Source organism: Dendropsophus ebraccatus, chromosome 9, assembly GCF_027789765.1.
Source record: "Dendropsophus ebraccatus isolate aDenEbr1 chromosome 9, aDenEbr1.pat, whole genome shotgun sequence".
Lineage (NCBI taxonomy): Eukaryota > Metazoa > Chordata > Amphibia > Anura > Hylidae > Dendropsophus > Dendropsophus ebraccatus.
Window position 1 is genome coordinate 102291730 of NC_091462.1, and position 19667 is coordinate 102311396.

Sequence of the window (19667 nt, forward strand, 5' to 3'; positions counted from 1 at the left end):
CACATAGTCCACCGATGACTTTAATGGTATGGCTACATTTTTTACCTTTTGCAAATGGAAACCTAACTGAGGAGCAGACACTTTCATGAGGTTGGAGAACCTGAAATTAGTATTGCTCTATGTTGGGTCTGGGACTATTTCATCCGGCATTCAAATAGTTAAACCAATATAATCTTGGACCCTATGACAGCTCCTGTTTAAAATACCTCCTTCTCCTTTAGACAGAACAGATTGGTGACATGGTATCTAGAGCCTCTATCAGTGGGTAAGACCCTGGAGGTGTTGGGTTACCTTGGGTGCTTGACATCCTCTCGGAGTCCTTACTCAGCAATAGGCCGAATACAGAAGACTGTGCCGGCTAACATCACTGCTCAACATAGATGCTGCCCTTCTGGATTAACTCCTAGTCAGACTACCAGGAGCCGCACATCACTTACAAAATACAAGCGATAGATACTGAATAGTCATGGACACATTTCAGGCCGTCTTTACTTACACATCAGTTTTATATACTTTACATCCAATTATCCAGAATACTTAATAATTCTGCACTTTATTAAGGCTGGATTAATAGAATGTACCGTACACGCACTTGGGGACGTTAGTAATCACACCCCCTTTCCATACATCTTATGGAATCTACATACACTTAAAGGCTATGTTCACACAAGGTACAAACAATGGCCATTGTTGCACTGACAATAGCATTAAAATCAATGCACAACGGCCAGAAAATAATTGACTTGTCAATTACTTCCACAGCCGTACCAAACAACGGCTGTTGTTAAATACGGCCATTGTTTGCATTGAGTCCAATTGCACTGATTTCTTAGAATCTGCAGAAAAACAGCAGTTCCTCTCATACTAAATATGTTGCGTGAATAAAGGAGTATGTTAAAGGAGATTTTTGTTTCTTTCAACTGGTGTCAGAAAGTTATATAGATTTATAATTTGCTTCTATTAAAAAATCTCAAGTTTTTCAGTACTTATCAGCTGCTGTATGTCCTGCAGGATGTGGTGTATTCTCTCCAACCTGACACAGTGCTCTCTGCTGCCACCTCTGTCCATGTAAGGAACTGTCCAGAGCAGTAGCAAATCCCCATAGAAAGGTGGCAGCAGAGAGCACTGTGTCAGGTTGGAGAGAATACACCACTTCCTGCAGGACATACAGCAGCTGATAAGTACTGAGAGACTGGAAATTTTTTAATAGAAGTAAATTACAAATCAATAATTTTCTGACACCAGGTGATTTTAAAACATTTTTTTTCTTCTTTAATATTGAAGGAATAAGGTCCCTACGGCCCATCTTCCACTATAAGGAATAGACCTAAGTTGAAGTGATACTTCATGCTTGGTTCTATGAATTGCCAGAACTCACAGGCCGATCTACAAAGCAAAAAGTTCAATGACCGTCCGGCTAGAAAAGAGAATAAGCCACCAATGATCCTGTTTATTTTGAGAGCGTTATGAAGATGTGTCCCGTGGGTTTCCCCATTGCTCTCGTAGACGATTACAAGAACCATCTCCAGACACAAGGGAATTCCCTTTCTTAAACAAGTCCAGGAATCAGCAGGCCGTGATCTCCTGTCATTTCTAAGGGATATTCCTCAGATCAGATGTCATAATTACTGTTAATATAACAGATGCCGAGATCCCCTCCACCCTACGCCAGCAGCCTCGGTGTAAGCCCATCCCGCCGCACTGTATGAAGTCATAGACAATAGCCGCCCAGGCACAAAGTACATCAATACGATTACATATCACTTCTTACTTTAGCAGAACGTTTTAATGTGGTCAAAGAATATGCCGTCTCCTTACCCTGTGAATGGCAGATTTCCACCAAAGGATTTGGACGACAAAAATAGAGCAGAGATATGTGAGCTGATAATAAAACAGAGTACAGCTATCCCGTGATGTCTAGGGGTTCTGGAACTAACAACATTTGTGTTTGGGGCTCTAGAACAATGGAACATCAATGGCTGAGATAACCGAACAATATGGTATTAAAGGGGTATTCCACTCAAACATAAATTTTGATATGTTGCTGTGTACCATGGTGAGACAAAAAATTCCTTCCATACTTGTTATTATCTATTCAGTCTCCTTCCCCCCCCTGCTGCTTTCTGCTGAAGACACAAAAATCTGTGTGTGAACTTTTCTCTCTGTCTCCCCCTCCTCCCCCCTCCCTTCTGAGACAGCTGACTGGCTTTATCTGCCACTTTGTAGCTTCTTTGTTATACTGGGAGGGTTATTCTGAAGTAAAGTTGCTGATGAACTCACTGTGATGAACCCTCCCAGCATTACAAAGAAGCTACAAAAGTTGCAGATACAGCCAGCCAGGGACTTGTTAACATCAGCTGTCTTAGAAGGGAGGGGGAGGAGGGGGAGACAGAGAGAAAAGCTCACACACAGATTTTTGTGATTTCAGTAAAAAGTAGCAGCTCAAGACTGGGAGCCGAGACTGAACAAATAATAACAAGTATGGAAGGAATTGTTAGTCTTTAGGCAGCAACATATAAAAAGTTATGTGTGAATGGAATACCACTTCAACTCTTGGCATTCTAGGGCAATGAACCACAGTTAGAACACTTATGCTTCATGTCTAGAACATAATATTAAGGCCTAGAGTTTTGAACCAAAGGGTCATTGATACTGTGGGGTGGATCGCTGATACTACTGTGTGGATCATTGATACTGTGGGGCCTACAACAATACAATATAGCACTAGAATATAGGAACATCAAGACCTGAAGTCTAAGATTAAGATAAAATTGACACTAAAAGATCCTATAGCAGTGAAGTGCTAACGCTTGGACTCCTAATGGTGAAGAGGGTGGAGAGGAGGGACAGAGGGGTGGTGCAAGGTTAGGGCACAGACACTCTAGGCCACGCCAGTTTGACACAGGGCTGCAAGTTTAAAAGTTGTTTTTAGGACAATAATTGCAATACCTGCCAAATGGACCCCAGGACAGATCTTGGATTAAAAGCATCTATCTAAAGGTACAAGTGTTTGGGGGGGGGGGGTCACTTTAATAAAGATGGCCCTACTGATGGTTGGGGTAAAGAACAATGGAATAAGGGAAGATCAATAAAAATCAAAGGTTTTACAGTACACCAATGCTTGGAGTCTAGAACAATAAAGCACCAAGGCCTGAAGTTCTAGAATAGGAGAACATTTCCAGAGGGCTGAAGGCTGCAGTGAATGGAAAATTGTCACTGTTGCTTGGAGCCTAGAATAATGAAACGCTGATGCTTATGGTCTAGAACAATGGAGTACTAATGCTTGGGGGACAAGAACAATGAAACACTGATTCCTGAAGTCTAAATGAATGGAAAACAGAGGCTGCTTAAATCTAAGATTAATAGAACATTGATACAAAAAGTTGTATATCAATGGTACACCAATAAAACAATAGCACATAGAGGCAAAGTGGTCTAGAACAAGGAAACAGTAAGGGGGAGATTTGTCATACTGGTGTAAAGTACAGCTGGCACAGTTGCCCCAATCAGATTCCACCTTTCATTTTCCAAGGAATCTGTAAAGAATGAAAAGTGGAATCTGGTTGGTTGCTAGGGGCAACTGAGACTATTCTACTTTACACCAGTTTGATAAATCTCCCCCAATGTGTTCTAAAACAATGGAAAATGCTCATTTATTTTATCTTCATAATATTTGTCTGTCTGACAGCTATCCCATGTCTCAGTAATGTAATATGTCTCAGTAATCTAGAACATAGATACATTGGGGTTCTAGAACAATGGCCCATGGATATCATTGGTGCAGGACTACACATTAGTCACACATTCTAGCAGTAGCTGGTATTACATCCTATGTACTATGTCAGTCAGGACATACTATCCATCATTAAGGCGGAAGGTAATGTAGACATTGCCCTAATGAGACCCCAAACCCAATCACCTCCAACTTATCAGGTGTTATGTAATGGTCTCATTGACCCAAATCCCAGATGTCGTGTCATCAATGTGACGAAATCACAGTTCTTGGCTGCCTTGCCAACACAGTGCCATGTGATAGGGGTCTCTTATAACCCCACTGTCCCAGGTCATATTGCAGTAGTAGTAGTAGTAATGAGAAGATGTGAGGTCAGGTCATTCATATTGACCCTTAAACAACCATATCAGATTCCACTCAGTCAGTCAGTTCTAACTGAGTACTACAGGGTTAAATTTTCCAGTGCTAAGATTACTTTTGCACAACTACAAGTCCCAGCATGCTCTGACAGCTGCGTACTGGAAGTTGTAGTTTTGCGAAAGTTACAGGTTGCAGATCACTGCTCTACACAAGTCATACATTTATATAGTACAGGCCCCTAAGATCTCCCAGTATCCCAAGCTTCCCAATATCTATCCCTTTTAGAGGCACATGCCCAATTTCCCTGTAGGATAAAGTATAATTCACAAATAATGTTTTGAAGACCCTAAAGGGGTTCCCGGCTTAAAGGGGTTATCCAGCGCTACAAAAACATGGCACCACTCTTGTCTCCAGATTAGGTGTGGTTTGCAATTAAGCTCCATTCACTTCAATAGAACCGAGTAACCAAACTGGAGACAAGACCGGTGCTGTCTCAGGAAGAAGGAGGCCACGTTTTTGTAGTGCTGGCTAACCCCTTTAAGACAATCCTATATATATATATATATATATATATATATATATATATATGTACCAAGTTTTATCACAAGGGACCCACTGCCAAGACATCAATGACCAAATCAGCTGTAATGTGTCTGCAAGTGCTCAATTTCCCTGCAGTGCCTCCACAGGGCAAAATAGGTATTACACTGCTTTCATTTAAAAAATAAAGGCCTGCATTTATATTTATATAAAGTTGATGTGGGTAATAGAAGAGGATGACCATTTGAATGGAAAACTATCTAGTGTTCCCAAAAGAAGAGTTTTACCTCTGTAGTTGTATATGGAGACAACTGAGACAGACCAGTTAGTTTACTCATTGCTATGTGTTACAACAAGGATTTTCTAGACAACCAGTCACTCTCTTCATTGATGAAGACTACAGTCATCCTGTCCCCAGCTGGAACTGGCTGATAGCAGGGAGCCATCGATTGCACTTAAAGGCATGACAAATGTAGACAGGGCACACTTCAAATTTAATGTCCCTTTAAGTACAACAGTCCACAGAAAAGCTCAAGATCTCCAGAATAAACCCCAGTTGGTTCCCAGCTGACGGAGTCAGTGCTGAGAGTGAAATATAACCGTAAAAGGATAGAGCCATGGTCTGCAACTGTGCTGTGTGACAGTGTACGGGCCGAGCAGCTGCGGGCAAGTTTGACAGAGCAATGGGAGGAGGGGTAAAGACAAGTTTACCATGCAGGGACAGTATAGGGCAGAAGAGACGCTAGAAACAGAGAATAGGGATCTGGCAGTTCTGAGCCATTCGGTGTCCAGTTACGGCAGTGTTTCCATACTTAGCATGCTGACTAGAACCATTAGCTACGCACACTGAGCCTAGGGGAACGGATAGCATCCTAAATTTACCCAAGGGCGAGCAAGGGTATAGTCAAGCCTACTTGTGAGGGAAGCCATCGGAATATCACAGGCTTCCCCTGTGCTTTGTTCAAAATTCATTCCAATATGTTAGGAGCAATTTTCCATACAGCGAGGGTCACAAATACATCATGGACCCCCTATACGTAAAGTGACACCAGGACACCGTATATGTGTAAATTTCTATTCTCTTACTTACCCAAGGGTCTGATTTCCCAATATTGGGGCTTAGTGTAATAATCCTAAGAAATAAAACAGTACAAAAGATGGAGACTATAAAAAGATACTTCTACTAAGAGAGTACATTCAGTCTCTTACTACTTTGGCTCGTAATAGTTGTTTAATGGCATTCCACTTGGGGATGCCCAGGATGTAAAGGGAGATCCACATAGCTAGTTGGCACTATTGCACGACCATGGTGGTGACCAGTTTATGAGGCGGTATACGATACACTTGTCCAAGTAGCTCACAACGACTTAAGAGGTTGCTTTGGTATCACTGCTATGTTTAGTACCCAGCACAAAAGAATTGTGCCATGGTAGCCTAGGAATGCCATTCAACGCTCAAGGTCTGCTATGCGGCTACTATCAAAAGGGTTTTATCTAGTACTTTCTACATATGGTAGGACTGCAAACTGGTCTCCTGGGGAAGTCTATATAATATGTGGTCCAACAATCAGAAGGACATTTTGTATGTGTTCCTACAATAGGAAGGTCATACAGCGTGTGATCCTACAACTAGAAGGTCATATAACATGTGATGCTACAACTGGAAGGTCATATAGTATGTTATTCTACAGCTGCAAGGCCATATAGTATGTGATCCTACAGCTGGAAAACCATAAAGTATGTAATCCTACAACTAGAAGGCCATATAGTATGTGATCCTACAGCTGGAAGACCATAAAGTATGTGATTCTACAACTAGAAGGCCATATAGTATGTGATCCTACAGCTGGAAAACCATAAAGTATGTAATCCTACAACTAGAAGGCCATATAGTATGTGATCCTACAGCTGGAAGACCATAAAGTATGTGATTCTACAACTAGAAGGCCATATAGTATGTGATCCTACAACTGGAAGGCCATATAGTATGTTATCCTACAACTGGAAGGCCATATAGAATGTGATCCTACAACTAGAAGGCCATATAGTATGTGATCCTACAACTAGAAGGCCATATAGTATGTGATCCTACAACTAGAAGGCCATATAGTATGTGATCCTACAGCCTAGTATGTGATCCAACAGAATCTTTTTCTATAAACACATATATCGGTCTTCTCAGCTCCTCCTGCTCTATAATATGATACCATCAGATAGGAATGCATATGCATCATGCTGACCCCCTTTAAGGATACTGAACTGTAAAGCAAAATTACCAACAGTCCCTGTGATCAGTCATAAGGGTTTGTCGGGTGTTAATTGTATCTGTCATATAACACAGGAATAAGATGCCCTGTAGGAGGCGCTCTTTAACACCCTTGAAAAATGTAGAGTAAGACTCTTTAATAGACTGTAAATTTCACTTTAAGGCTTCTATTTAAAGTTTCTGCCACCCCCATACACTTAATGTTTTGGCAGACTCCTAGTCATTCTAGATGATGTGGACAGTCAAGGCTCTTACGGCCCAACAGGGAATCCCAATAACACTAGAGACAGTCGGCACCAAACACTTTATACCTTTCTGTAATTCTAGCTCCATAAACATTTCGCACGGTTGGACTGTAAATTAGAAGCGCACATGGTGGTCTCATAAGCTGCTATCTCTCAGTGTTTGACTTCTTCTGAAGAATGTAGAACAGAATTTTTTTATGTGGCACGCTTCCAGGTTGTCGTTCCTCAAGACCCTTAGCTGTAATATTCACATTGTGTGGCTGGGACCACAGGAAGGTTCTCCAGAACTATATAATGTGTGTATAGACTAGAGATGAGTACAACTCCAGCATAGGCTGTATCCGTGTTTTACAGGACTCCTTAGGGCTGCATCCAGCTTCTTCAGCCACCGGTATTCAAATGCCGCACAATCAGACTCGGGCATGCTCCAGTTGCGCTCATCTCTAGTATAGACCAGTCATAGACCCATACCTGAAATCTGGCCCTGGCGATTGTGGTGGCATATGTGGGGTGTATAAGTGGGGTAGTGGTTTTCTATCTTTGCTGCTTCCATTATATGGCGAGCAACCAGATATAAGCTTATGTAATTACATTACATATCGAAGACTATAACTCACAACATGACCCAACCGCTGGACATGGCAGAAATACAATTTTTTTTATTATACTCTGCATATAAAACATTACAAATTACAACAAGATCTGACCACTAGACATCACATAGTACAACTCTATCATACCTTTTACATTGAACACTACAACCCTCAACATGACCCACTGCACATGACCATAGCACGATTGTATTATACTCCAAACATAGAACTAGGGATGGTCCGAACCGCGTTTGGTTCGGGTTTGTACGAACCCGAACTCTCGGTAATGATTCCCGCTGTTTGCCCGCTCCGTGCAGCGGGCGGATCCAGCGGGAGGACCGCCTGGAAAACTGGGATACAGCCATAGCCATAGGCTGTATCCCAGTTTTCCAGGCGGTCCTCCCGCTGGATCCGCCCGCTCCACGGAGCGGGCAGACAGAGGGAATCTGATGCCAAGCATTCGGGTTCATACGAACCCGAACCTCGGAGGGTTGGGACCATCCCTACATAGAACACTACAACTAACACTATGACCCAACCACTGGACATGACCAGAGTATGATTTTATTATACTCTATACATAGAACACTAAAACCCCCAACATGACCCAACCACTGGACATGACCATAGTACGATTCTATTATACTGTATAGAACATTACAACCCCCAACATGACCCAACCACTGGACATGACCATAGTACGATTCTATTATACTGTATAGAACATTACAACCCCCAACATGACCTAACCACTGGACATGACCATAGTACGATTCTATTATACTGTATAGAACATTACAACCCCCAACATGACCTAACCACTGGACATGACCATAGTACGAATCTATTATACTGTATAGAACATTACAACCCCCAACATGACCTAACCACTGGACATGACCATAGTACGAATCTATTATACTGTATAGAACATTACAACCCCCAACATGACCTAACCACTGGACATGACCATAATACAATTTACTAAGGCTTGGTTCACACTGTTTTTGCAGTCCATTTAACACATCCAATTTTTAATGGTTACTTTTAACATACACAAAAACATGTTAATTTAAACCATGTTTTTGTGTATGCTAAAAAAAAGGGAAAAAAACATTCGTTTTGATCTGCTTTTTTAATTTCTTTTATAATGGAAGTCAATGAAAAAAATGGATCCAATTGAATAGCACACAATTGCATTCTTTTGTTCTTAGCTCAGGCTCGCAGACCCTCACCAATTTTACCCATGGAATGTCTTAATTACTATTATTTTTCTACCAATTGGCCTGCTAGGACTGTTCTCTGTCCCTTAGAAGTAGCTGCCCAGTCTCTCCAAAGCTGGTGACTATGGTGGTACTCCGGCAGTGTGATTTCACATACATTGCATCAGAGATACTGTATGTACAGAATGCTATCTGCAGGACAGAGCTGTATTTATAGCCCCTGTGTCTGAATAGGTCCCATTTTAGCAGCAGAGCAGTATTTGTCCTTGATAAGGTTCTGTTCATCTCATTTCTCCAGTACATCCCGTTAAAGAAGTTATACGACATATACCATGGCGTACTGGTGTCAGGTCCGTTTCCCAAACATATCCTGTTACTTTGCAGGACTCAAAGGGTTTACTTTGGTTTGCCGATGCCATGACCATATAGCCCACATCAGCCAATCGCTGGCCTCAGGGGTCTTGTGCTGACTACTGCTGAGGTTAGTGATTGGCTGCAGGGTATAAAGCCGCCATCATTGTGGGGAAGTAATCAAAGCCAGGAGCATCAGAGCGGCAGACTTTCTTAAAGGTGTATTCCCATCATGTTATATGTATTTGCAAATACATTCATTAAAGAGAACCTGTCACCCCCTGAACCTGACAGGCTCCCGACCCCCGCTAGAGCCCCTCATACTTACTTGATCGCGCCGCTGAGATGAGTCCGACGCTCATAGAGAATGAATGGTGAGTCCGACGCTCCATTCATTCTCTATGAGCGATCAAGTAAGTATGAGGGGCTCTAGCAGGGGTCGGGAGCCTGTCACCCCGGCACCGGGGGTGACAGGTCCTTGTTAAAAAAACAAAAAAAAAAACAAAAAAAAACACAAAATCAAAAACAGCCTCTTTCTCAGAAAATGCCCGATCCCCCCTTTGTCATCAGCTCGTTGTCTAGGTTACCGACCACCAATGTGCTCTCTATATATAACAGATATATTGAAATATAAGGGGACATTTACCAAAATGCGCACCAGGCCTACACCATGGGAAAGAGCAGGTTTGCCCCTTTTCTATGGCGTATGCTCACCCGATTGGAGGGCAGGGGGAGCGGCAAGGCAGGGAGAGGGCATGGCTTCCTCCGGCACCTGATTTGTCATGATTTACACCTGCTCCCAGGTGTATATCATGGCACAAATCTATACCTGATCTCCAGCAGATGTAGATTGGTTACACACGCCTCTTAGTAAATCAGTCCAGAGAAAATTGATAAATAGTGTATATATACTATATAATATATAAATATGTATACTATAGCTGTATATACACTAGCTCTGACCACTGCTTTTAGAGCAGAGTGGTGGTCAGTAACCTAGACAACGAGCTGTCAACAATTGGAATTGTGCTAAGAGAAAAAAATGATGTGACACCCATAGATATTAATAGAAGTGAATACGTTATACAAGTGTTTCCCAACATACATCTCCAGTGCATACCAATGACATATCACACTATATAGCCATACAATGTCATACGTCAGTCATCAGTTATATTACAAAAATAAATTATGATGCGTAATGTAGCGTAAGCCAACTCTAGCCTGGCCAGGTAACATGGACGGATATTCACAGTTATCCTGACAGAAACAAAATGGATGATTTATTTTTTCTCGCTAAAGTGCCGACCTTTTCTTTCAGCTGCCTCAGGCTCGGGCCTCATGTGCCTGGTTCTAAATATGCTACCCTGCTGATGAGGCCGTTCTCTGAAATATGTTCTTTCACTGTACTGTACATGTTGGCCCTTTCAGGGGGTTGTCAGCACTGAGCCGCTGTGTGATATCATGCGGTGGCCTCCACTGGCTGCTCCGACAGGCCCAATCATGTCCCTGGCAGGTGATGACGTCATTTTGAGGCCTAGTATCTAATTGTTGAGATCTTGGATTACCATTGAATGAAATAGAGATCAAACCCCTTTAGCACTTCTGTGACCAGACAACACAACTGAGCACAGTACCTTTCATATGACTGACAGTGTTCTTAGAGAGTTGTGTCAGGTTTCCAGCAATGGAAATCTCTGACCCCCACCAATCATCTTGTTGTTCCCTATCCTGTGGATAGGGGATAATGTAACAAGATTGGAATACCCCTTTAAATGTCATTCTCAGTTGTTACTTTCAGGATCTCTTTATGAATGGACTACCCCTTTAAATTTATTACATCTCATACATACCCTGAAAAATCCTAGAAGTACAAATGTGTATGTTATCGGTCACATTGAACGTGATTGATACGTAGTTAAATAAGAAAAGATTCAGCATAGCTTTTTATATTTCAGTATAGCTCACTAACAGCAATCTCCATATAGGGAAGGCTGCCAATCACCAAAGGGCCCTCCCACTGGACTCCTAAGCCCAGAATGAGTAGGAATATTAAATAAAAATGATTAAATTATATGTATTAATCTGCTCAGCTCCTCCAGCCCTATAACATGTTACCTGCAGCTCAGACAGCATGTTCAATGTGATAGGCTAACTTTAATGGGGCTTAGGAAGAACTGGGTTAAAGGAAGCGCTATATCTCAGACACAGATTGAAATATATATATATATATATATATATATATATATATATATATATACATATATACATACAAACAACTACATTTTTACTGCAAAAAGAAAGAAGTTTTACATTAAAAAATCATGTCCGCTCTGACTAAACACCAGACATAGGAAGCCACCCTTAACTATTTGTTTGATGAGCATGATAAGCTGACATATAACCTTCCTTGTACCAGAGAGTACAGTAAGGTCCCATACTTTCCCCCTGCCCCCGCCTGTCATCCCTGTACTCGGCATGCCTCCCGTCACTCTCATAGCACCAGCTGCCACTTTGCACCGCAGGGACACCTCATGTTTCCTCAGCTATCAGCTGTTCATCAGCTTGCTGCCCGACATGGGAGTCATTCACATTGTTTTATACTGTATAGCCAGTTTACAATTGATAAAAATCAAACTTAAAATTTATATTCAAAAATTTTAACTTTTCAAAAAGTTACACTGAATCTATAGGAGCGGTTTCCAATATCAGTATGTACTTATATAGGTTCTGTGAAGTGTATGAGGGGCTTGGGAACTATTTTGCTGAGAGTTTTTTTTTTTAAATCTTAAGTGTCTTAATCTTAAATCTTAAGAGTTTGAGTAAGAAATAGATATTGCAATGGTTATAATGTACGTAACAGATGACCATGTCACCACTTACAAGAAGTCACCCTCGCACTCCTTACCCATTAAACACCTTGCACAAATGCAAAAAGCAGCATACATATTTTTTGCACAGTCCACAAAATCGAATGGCATGCGCCCCCTAAAATGCACCTTAACCAACCACTTAGACACGTTAAGGTCACAGAATAAAAGGACTGATCAAAAATGGGGACTGCCATGGGCAATGACCCCTATGATATTGGATTGAGAACTTAAGGTTATTCAACACCATTTGCAAGTTCCAATGCCTAAGACCCCCCCCCCCCCCCAAAAAAAAAAAAAAAAAAAATCACAAAAATCTCATGGTAACATGAACAAAAACATTAAGTTCATTCAAGAGCTCAACGACATTTATCTATTGATTATATATATATATATATATATATATATATATATATATATATAAAATATAAAGTGTAACTGCAACTTTTAAAAAAAAAACTTTTTTCTTGACTTTTTTATTGTTCTTATTTCCTTTTTTCTAATACTAGACCTAAAAATAAATCTAAAATTGAAAATTGAAAAACTGACTTGGATTTGAAAGGGTTAATCTAAGTTCTACTCAGCGGTGAGCTATCAGTCACACATACAGTAATAACCATGTTATAGAAGGAAAAAGTGGGGGGGTGCCTACCTGCTCCTACAAAGAGGAGAAGGGCCGCAAGGCAGCAGCAGAATAACCCTGGTCCTCTCATGGTATCAGCCAGGAAATCTGAGATGGTTGGCTCCTCTATATATACTGTAGATGGCACTGGAAACACACACACTCACAACGTCACCGCAGGCGGGACCACAGGTGGTCACAACCCATTGACACAGACAGTTCTTACCATGTGTGACCCTAATAAGGAATTTAGGGCAAGTGTAAATGTTATTAACTCAGCTGTGACCGACACACAGAAATACTCAGCTTCTAGTCCTAATGCACATCTTATTCTTGTAGCTGTATGAAGATTACACAGTGTATTGCGTCTTATGTACACGGCTGCGTTAGGCACCCTGAGGCTATGTTCACACTACGTAAAATAACGGCCGTTGTTTTCACCGGCCGGACTTTTACGACCGAAACTACTGTTTAAACATCAAAATCAAGTTTAATTCGGCAGATCTAAGTTTTACGTTCGCGGCCGCATTGAAATCCACGGCCGTTGTTGCAGTATTACCGGCCGGAAATAATTCACATGTTCATTTTTCACAGGGACGTATATACAACGGCCGGTATCTGATACGTAGTGTGCATTCAACGGTCGTAGTTACATTGCATTGCCTTCATAATAGGGAACCTCAAAACGAGGACTACGGCCGTTGTTTTACGTAGTGTGAACATAGCCTTATTGTATAGATCTGTATAAGGCTATGTTCACACTACGTATATTTTCGTAAAACTACGGCCGTTGTTGCACATTGTTGCCGGTACTGAAGTACCGGCCGTTCCGTGACCCGGCCGGGTCATGGAACGGCCGGTCTCTTATGAAGTCTGAACATAGCCTACTAGTGTTTTGCATGTTGTAGTGCAGAGGTATTATGTTTAAGAAATAAAGTTCAGTTGCTGTGCCTATACTGACGCCTGTAGCAGTACTGAGCATGCACTGAGATTGAACCAGAGACTTTGTCTGACTCTTTCTCATATTGGTACCACATGCTCATAGTCTAATTTGGAGTGACGGTGGACAAAGGGTATTGTCGTGACGTCCCCGACAATGCCATATAGTGTGCCCATACGTGTATAATATAGACCCATATGAAGGGTCCATACACAGGACAATACCATGAGAATGCACCTAAAAGGGGATGTTACACCATTAACACTGGTTTCACACACACCTTTTAAACAATAGAATTTTTTACCCATTGACTTATAAAAAAACAATTGTAAAAAAAAGCAGAAACCAGCGAAACATTAACATGTGAACCCAACTTTATCTGCTATGCATTGGGGGGGGGGGGTCAAAGGGGGAACAAACTGCCTGAGATACCCGCAATCTAGAATTGGAATAGAGCCACAACCACTGCCATTAGGCCGTTCATTGCCTATGAGAGCTGCCGGAGATAGCAGAGCACTCTACTTGGCTATCTTCAGCAGTCCCATGAAGAAAGAATGGAGCAATAGTAGATAGGCATTATTGTCACCCCATTCCAATGGAAGCTTTAGGATCCCCATTCTCTAGATTGCAAGTGACTCCAGCCTTCTGTCCCCTCTGGATAATATACTTACCCGGAGAATAGGGAGTGTTATAGGGAGGGATATAAGCTACCATCCTCAGTGCAACAATTCTTTCTGCTGCCCCCCCCCCCCATTCCTGAATATAATATTCATCTGGCATTCAGCAGTAATGAGCGCTGGAGTGACATCACTACTATATTCATAAGGAGGGGTGGGCAAAAGCAGTGCACTGAGGGCTGTAGTCCCGACCCCATTGCACCCCATTGTTTAAACCAAAGATTTAGCTGAAATGGTGCTAAAAGGAAGAAAATTACCTTCATTCTCAGCGTTCTGTGCATATGTGTGGAAACATAACAGCAGGTTACAGTCTTCTAACCAGCTGATCTACACCAACACAGAAAGGATTCTTTACTGTAAGAGCAGCAAGACTATGGAACACTCTACCAGAGGAGTTGAGGCCATGGTGACCTAAATAATGGAGCTTGGATACATTTGTCACCTTAGAGAGCAGCTCAAAAGTTCCAGCGGTGACTGCAGGGAACAGGCAGAAGCTAGAAGGAGACTGGGGAGTGTGAACAGGTGTGTATAAACTTTTTTTTATTAACACATTCATTGGCCATGCATGGCTATTACACGTATTGATGTGCGCCCGGTGGGCGATTATTTTTAGGCAGGATTAAACTACACGATCAACCGATGATTGTTGTCATCACCTGATCATTGTCTTTATTACACAGAGCGATAATCTGCTGAATCAGCCTGATTTGGCAGATTATCACTCCGTATAATATAGCCCTAACTCATCGAGGGTTTGCCTTCTTCTAGGGCAACACTGAACTGGATGGATAGATGTCTTTTTCAGCCTGTGTAATTGTTATATTCGGGTTAAGGGGAGTGGATGATATGAGGTTTATTTATGTAGAGCAGGGAAACAACAATTCCCATCATGCCTGGACAGCCAAAGCTAAAGCTTTGGCTGCCCAGTCATGATGAGAATTGTAGTTTTGCAACAGCTGGAGGCCCGCAGGTTTTCCATTCCTGATGTAGACCCTTTGGGTTGAAGCCAATGCTCTTCTCTGCCCCACCACACCAAGCTGTAGTAGCCTAAGGGCCCTATTCCACGCTACGATTATCATTCAAAAAATCGTTAGATCATTTGGATTTGAACGATAATCGTTTAGTGTAATAGCAGGCAACGATTAAACGACCAACGAGAAATCGGTGATCGTTTAATAGGATCTGGACCTATTTTTATCGTTTGATCGTTCGCACATCGTTCGGTAGAATAGGAAGTCATAGCTAAAACATATGCAATATCGACAACTAAACAACCGCAAGAACGCTCATAGTTCCGTGTAATTGGGTGAACGATTTCGGGTTGTTTAAGATCATTTATCGTTAGTCGTCAAAAAATCGCTTGCTATAATAGTACCCTTAGGGAGTTGTTAGAAGGTTGGGGTTTGTAGCCAATCTGATAGACTGCCTTGTAAAGCATCAGTGGAAGTTGCTCTAGGCCGGTGTAGGCAGAGGTAGGCCTGGGGCCAGGACATTTAGGAGCTAGCTTTCCCTTCTGCAGGAGAGTAAAGGCCCTATTCCACGAAACCATTATCGGCCGTATTCGGCCGATATTGGCCGATAATCGTCCCGGAGAATAGAAGGCAACAATCAGCCGACATCGATCATGTCGGCTGATCGTTGCGTTGTTTGTCTTTCAAACATGTTGAAAGACAAACGAATCGTACAGCAACGATCTGCTGCTGTATGCTATGGGCTGCCCGGACGATCAGTGTCAGGCAAGTAGTCATTTGTTTATCATCTCTAAAAATACATTTAAGAGTGGGTCTGACAAAGGCGTGAAGTCACAAGATAAAAGCCAAGAACTGTGTGACGTAACATCAGCCTGAGAGAGGTCCCTGTGAAGTCAGCAGGAACCTAAATCAAATCTGAAATGTTAAACGTTATCTGCTTTGTAGCAAAGTAGACTGCTATGTTACAGTTTGTGAAAAAGGTAATAAAAACTTAAAGGGGTTCTCTGGAGAAAAAAAATAGGAAGTGGGAATGAATGTTATAGATTGCTTTAGGCAGGAGAAAGGGAAAGAGACTGAGAGAGGCTTGACTGTGTACCTTTAATCGGTGAGCCAGTCTACCTGCTGAAGATAATCCACATTGTTCCTCAAAGGTAAATCAAGGCTTCTCTCTCATGTCTAATTCCTACAAGGGAAATCAATGCTTCACTCTCATCACCCATAAAGCACAGGACAGCTGCCCTTTGTGTAAATAGCTAACTACCGCTGTATGTCCACAGTGCTGGAGTGTAATCTCCCCATTTTCCTAGGACTGGATCCAGCTTTTCCCGAGCACCCGGAGTGGAGTGGCAGGAAGCGGAGCAGCGCTGAAAGGCAGTCGGCTTGATGAGTGGAGCACTGATCAAACAAAGCGCTTCACTTCATTTAGGTGAGCGATTTGCTCATCTCTATAAATAAGCTCAACACAGTGCCAACCTGTGCAGTCCAGTGCACTTTCTCTAGCACTGTGTCATGGTACAGCAAAGAGGAGTATGTTCTGTGCTGTGATTAGCCAGAGAAGTAAGGGAAAGGAAGTGCTTGTGTGTGTACTACTAACAAATAGTCATGGTGTAGTCATGTTCCTGTAGGTTTTTTGTTTCCTTTTTTTTTCTTCATATCACCTAAAAATAAATAAAAAAAATAACATTAAATGGGCATTTTTACAAAGCTTTCCATCAATAGGGTAACATTAAATTAAAAAATACTTGTTTTTAGGTTCAGATAAAGTATTTGGCCCTTCTGTGCCCCCATATAGTAGTTACCTCCCCTCTGTGCTTACATATAGTAGTTAGCCACCTCTGTGCCCTCATATAGTAGTTAGCCCCCCCCCTTGGTACACCCATATAGTAGTTTATATTGCTGGTAATTGAGCATTATATAAGCAAAAAAACAGAGAACCCACTTAACCCCTTAGTGACCGCCGATACGGCTTTTTACGGCGGTCACTAAGGGTCCTTATTCTGCTGCCATCAGCTTTTTACGGCGATGCCAGAGAATAAGGCTGCGGGGCCGGGACGGCCCCCACCCCATCCCCCCAGCTACTGGAGGTAGCTGAGGGGTTGGGGCAGTGTGTGGGGTCCGTCTCGCCCCCCCCCCCCCCCCCCCTTACCGACGATCGCCGCTATTAACGTTATAGCGGCGGCCGTCGGTAAAGGGGATTACCGGTGACGCCGCTTCTTTTCAGCGGATGAAATAAGTGTCCCCTCAGACCCCAGATCAGACCCCCCTAGTAGGTAATCACTAACCTCCCTCCCCCGGCGGCCATCATTTCCAAGATGGCCGCCGCCATCCCTGCAAACAAACGATGTTTGTTCGCAGGGATGGAAAAGTTTAAATGAATGAAAGCCCCATGCTCTCCGCCACCGGAGGTAGCGGAGAGCATGGGGCAGTCATCAGGGACCCCCCTGTGGGGTCCCGGTACAAGCGATCAGCGGTATATACTATATACCGCTGATCGCTTGTACCATGTGCCGCCGGCACTTTTTATCCCCTGTCACCATAAATGATTGGTGACAGTGGATAAAAAGTGATGTCCCCCCACCCCCCAAGTCGCCCCCCACCCCCCCTGTCACCCCCGTAACCCCCGTCCCCCAGTCACCCCCCCCCCCCCTTCTCCATATACTCACCTGATCCTGGAGCTCCTTCCTCTTTGGCGCCCTGGCTGGTTATGAAGTGCGCATGCGCTTCACAACCAGCCAACTCTGGAAAATTTAAAGTGACAGAGACCAATTTGGTCTCTGTCACTGAACTATGATTACTGTGATAGAAAATATCACAGTAATCATAGTAATACAGTGAAAATGAATATGTAAAGTACAAAAAGTGACAAACATACAAAAAAATAAAACACACACTTTTTATTATAGTAATAATTGCAGTTTACTCCCAAATTACCCCTAACCCTACCCCAGATTACCCGTAACCACCGCACGTTGCCCATAACCACCGCACATTGCCCGTAATCACCGCACGTTGCCCGTAACCACCGCACGATGCCCGTAACCACCGCACGTTGCCCGTAACCACCGCACGTTGCCCGTAACCACCGCACGCTGCCCGTAACCACTGCACATTGCCCGTAACCACCCCAAATTGCCAGTGACCCCCTCCAGGTTGCCTGTAACCACCCCAAATTACATTTACCAACCCCAGATTACCTATAGGCACTTCAGTTTATCAGTAACAATCCCAGATTGTCTGTAACCCTTCCAGGTTGCACATAACCCCCCAGGTTTCCCGTAATCACGCCAGATTACATGTAACCCCCCAGATTGCACGTAACCACTGCACGTTGCCTCTGACCACACCACGATGCCTCTGACCACCGCACGTTGCCTCTGACCACCGCACGTTGCCTCTGACCACGCCACGTTGCCTCTGACCACGCCACGTTGCCAATGACCCCCTCCAGATTGCGGTGCCCATGCCAGATTACAGGTATCCACCCCAGATTGCCTATAAGAACTTCAGTTTATCCGTAACCACCCCACGTTGGCCGTATCCAACCCAGATTGTCTGTAAGCACAGCAGGTTGCCCGTAACCACCCCACGTTGCCCGTAACCACCCCAGATTGTCTGTAAGCACAGCAGGTTGCCCGTAACCAGCCCATGTTGCCTGTAACCACCCCACGTTGCCTCTGACCACCTCACGTCGCCTCTGACCACGCCATGTCGCCTCTGACCACCGCAGGTTGCCTCTGACCACCACAGGTTTCCTCCGACCACCGCAGGTTGCCTCTGACCACTGCATGTTGCCTCTGACCACCCCAAATTGCCAATGACCCTCTCCAGATTGCGGTAACCATGCCAGATTACAGGTACCCACCTGAGATTACCTATAAGCACTTCAGTTTATCCGTAACCACCCCACATTGCCCGTAACCACCCCACATTGCCCGTAACCACCCCACGTTGCCCGTAACCACCCCAGATTGTCTGTAAGCACTGCAGGTTGCCCGTAACCACCCCAGGTTGCCGTAACCACAGCAGGTTGCCCGTGACCACCCCATGTTGTCCGTAACCACCCCAGATTACCTGTAACTACCTCAGGTTGCCCATAACCACCCCAGGTTGCCCGTGACCACCCCACATTACCTGTAATTTCATTTTTTTTATTTTATTTTAGTAACTGCGCTATTCTAATAACCATTACTAGCTGCGGTTTTGCTCCAGCAAATTGGCGCTCCTTCCCTTCAGAGCCCCGCTGTGTGCCCATACAGTGGTTTATGCCCACGTATGGG

The 19667-nt window shown here is 43.4% G+C and overlaps 1 protein-coding gene across 2 annotated transcripts in view; it reads right to left on the minus strand.

Moving 5' to 3' along the window:
• The window catches only part of SRL (sarcalumenin), a 36872-nt gene extending 23951 nt beyond the window's left edge, over nt 1-12921 (minus strand). For both annotated transcript variants that reach the window (XM_069984126.1, XM_069984125.1), the window contains exon 1: nt 12833-12921. In XM_069984126.1, coding sequence (XP_069840227.1) covers nt 12833-12893 — 61 coding nt within the window. In that variant the 5' untranslated portion in view covers nt 12894-12921. The remainder of the gene's footprint in view (nt 1-12832) is intronic.
• Between the last annotated feature and the right edge of the window lie 6746 nt (nt 12922-19667).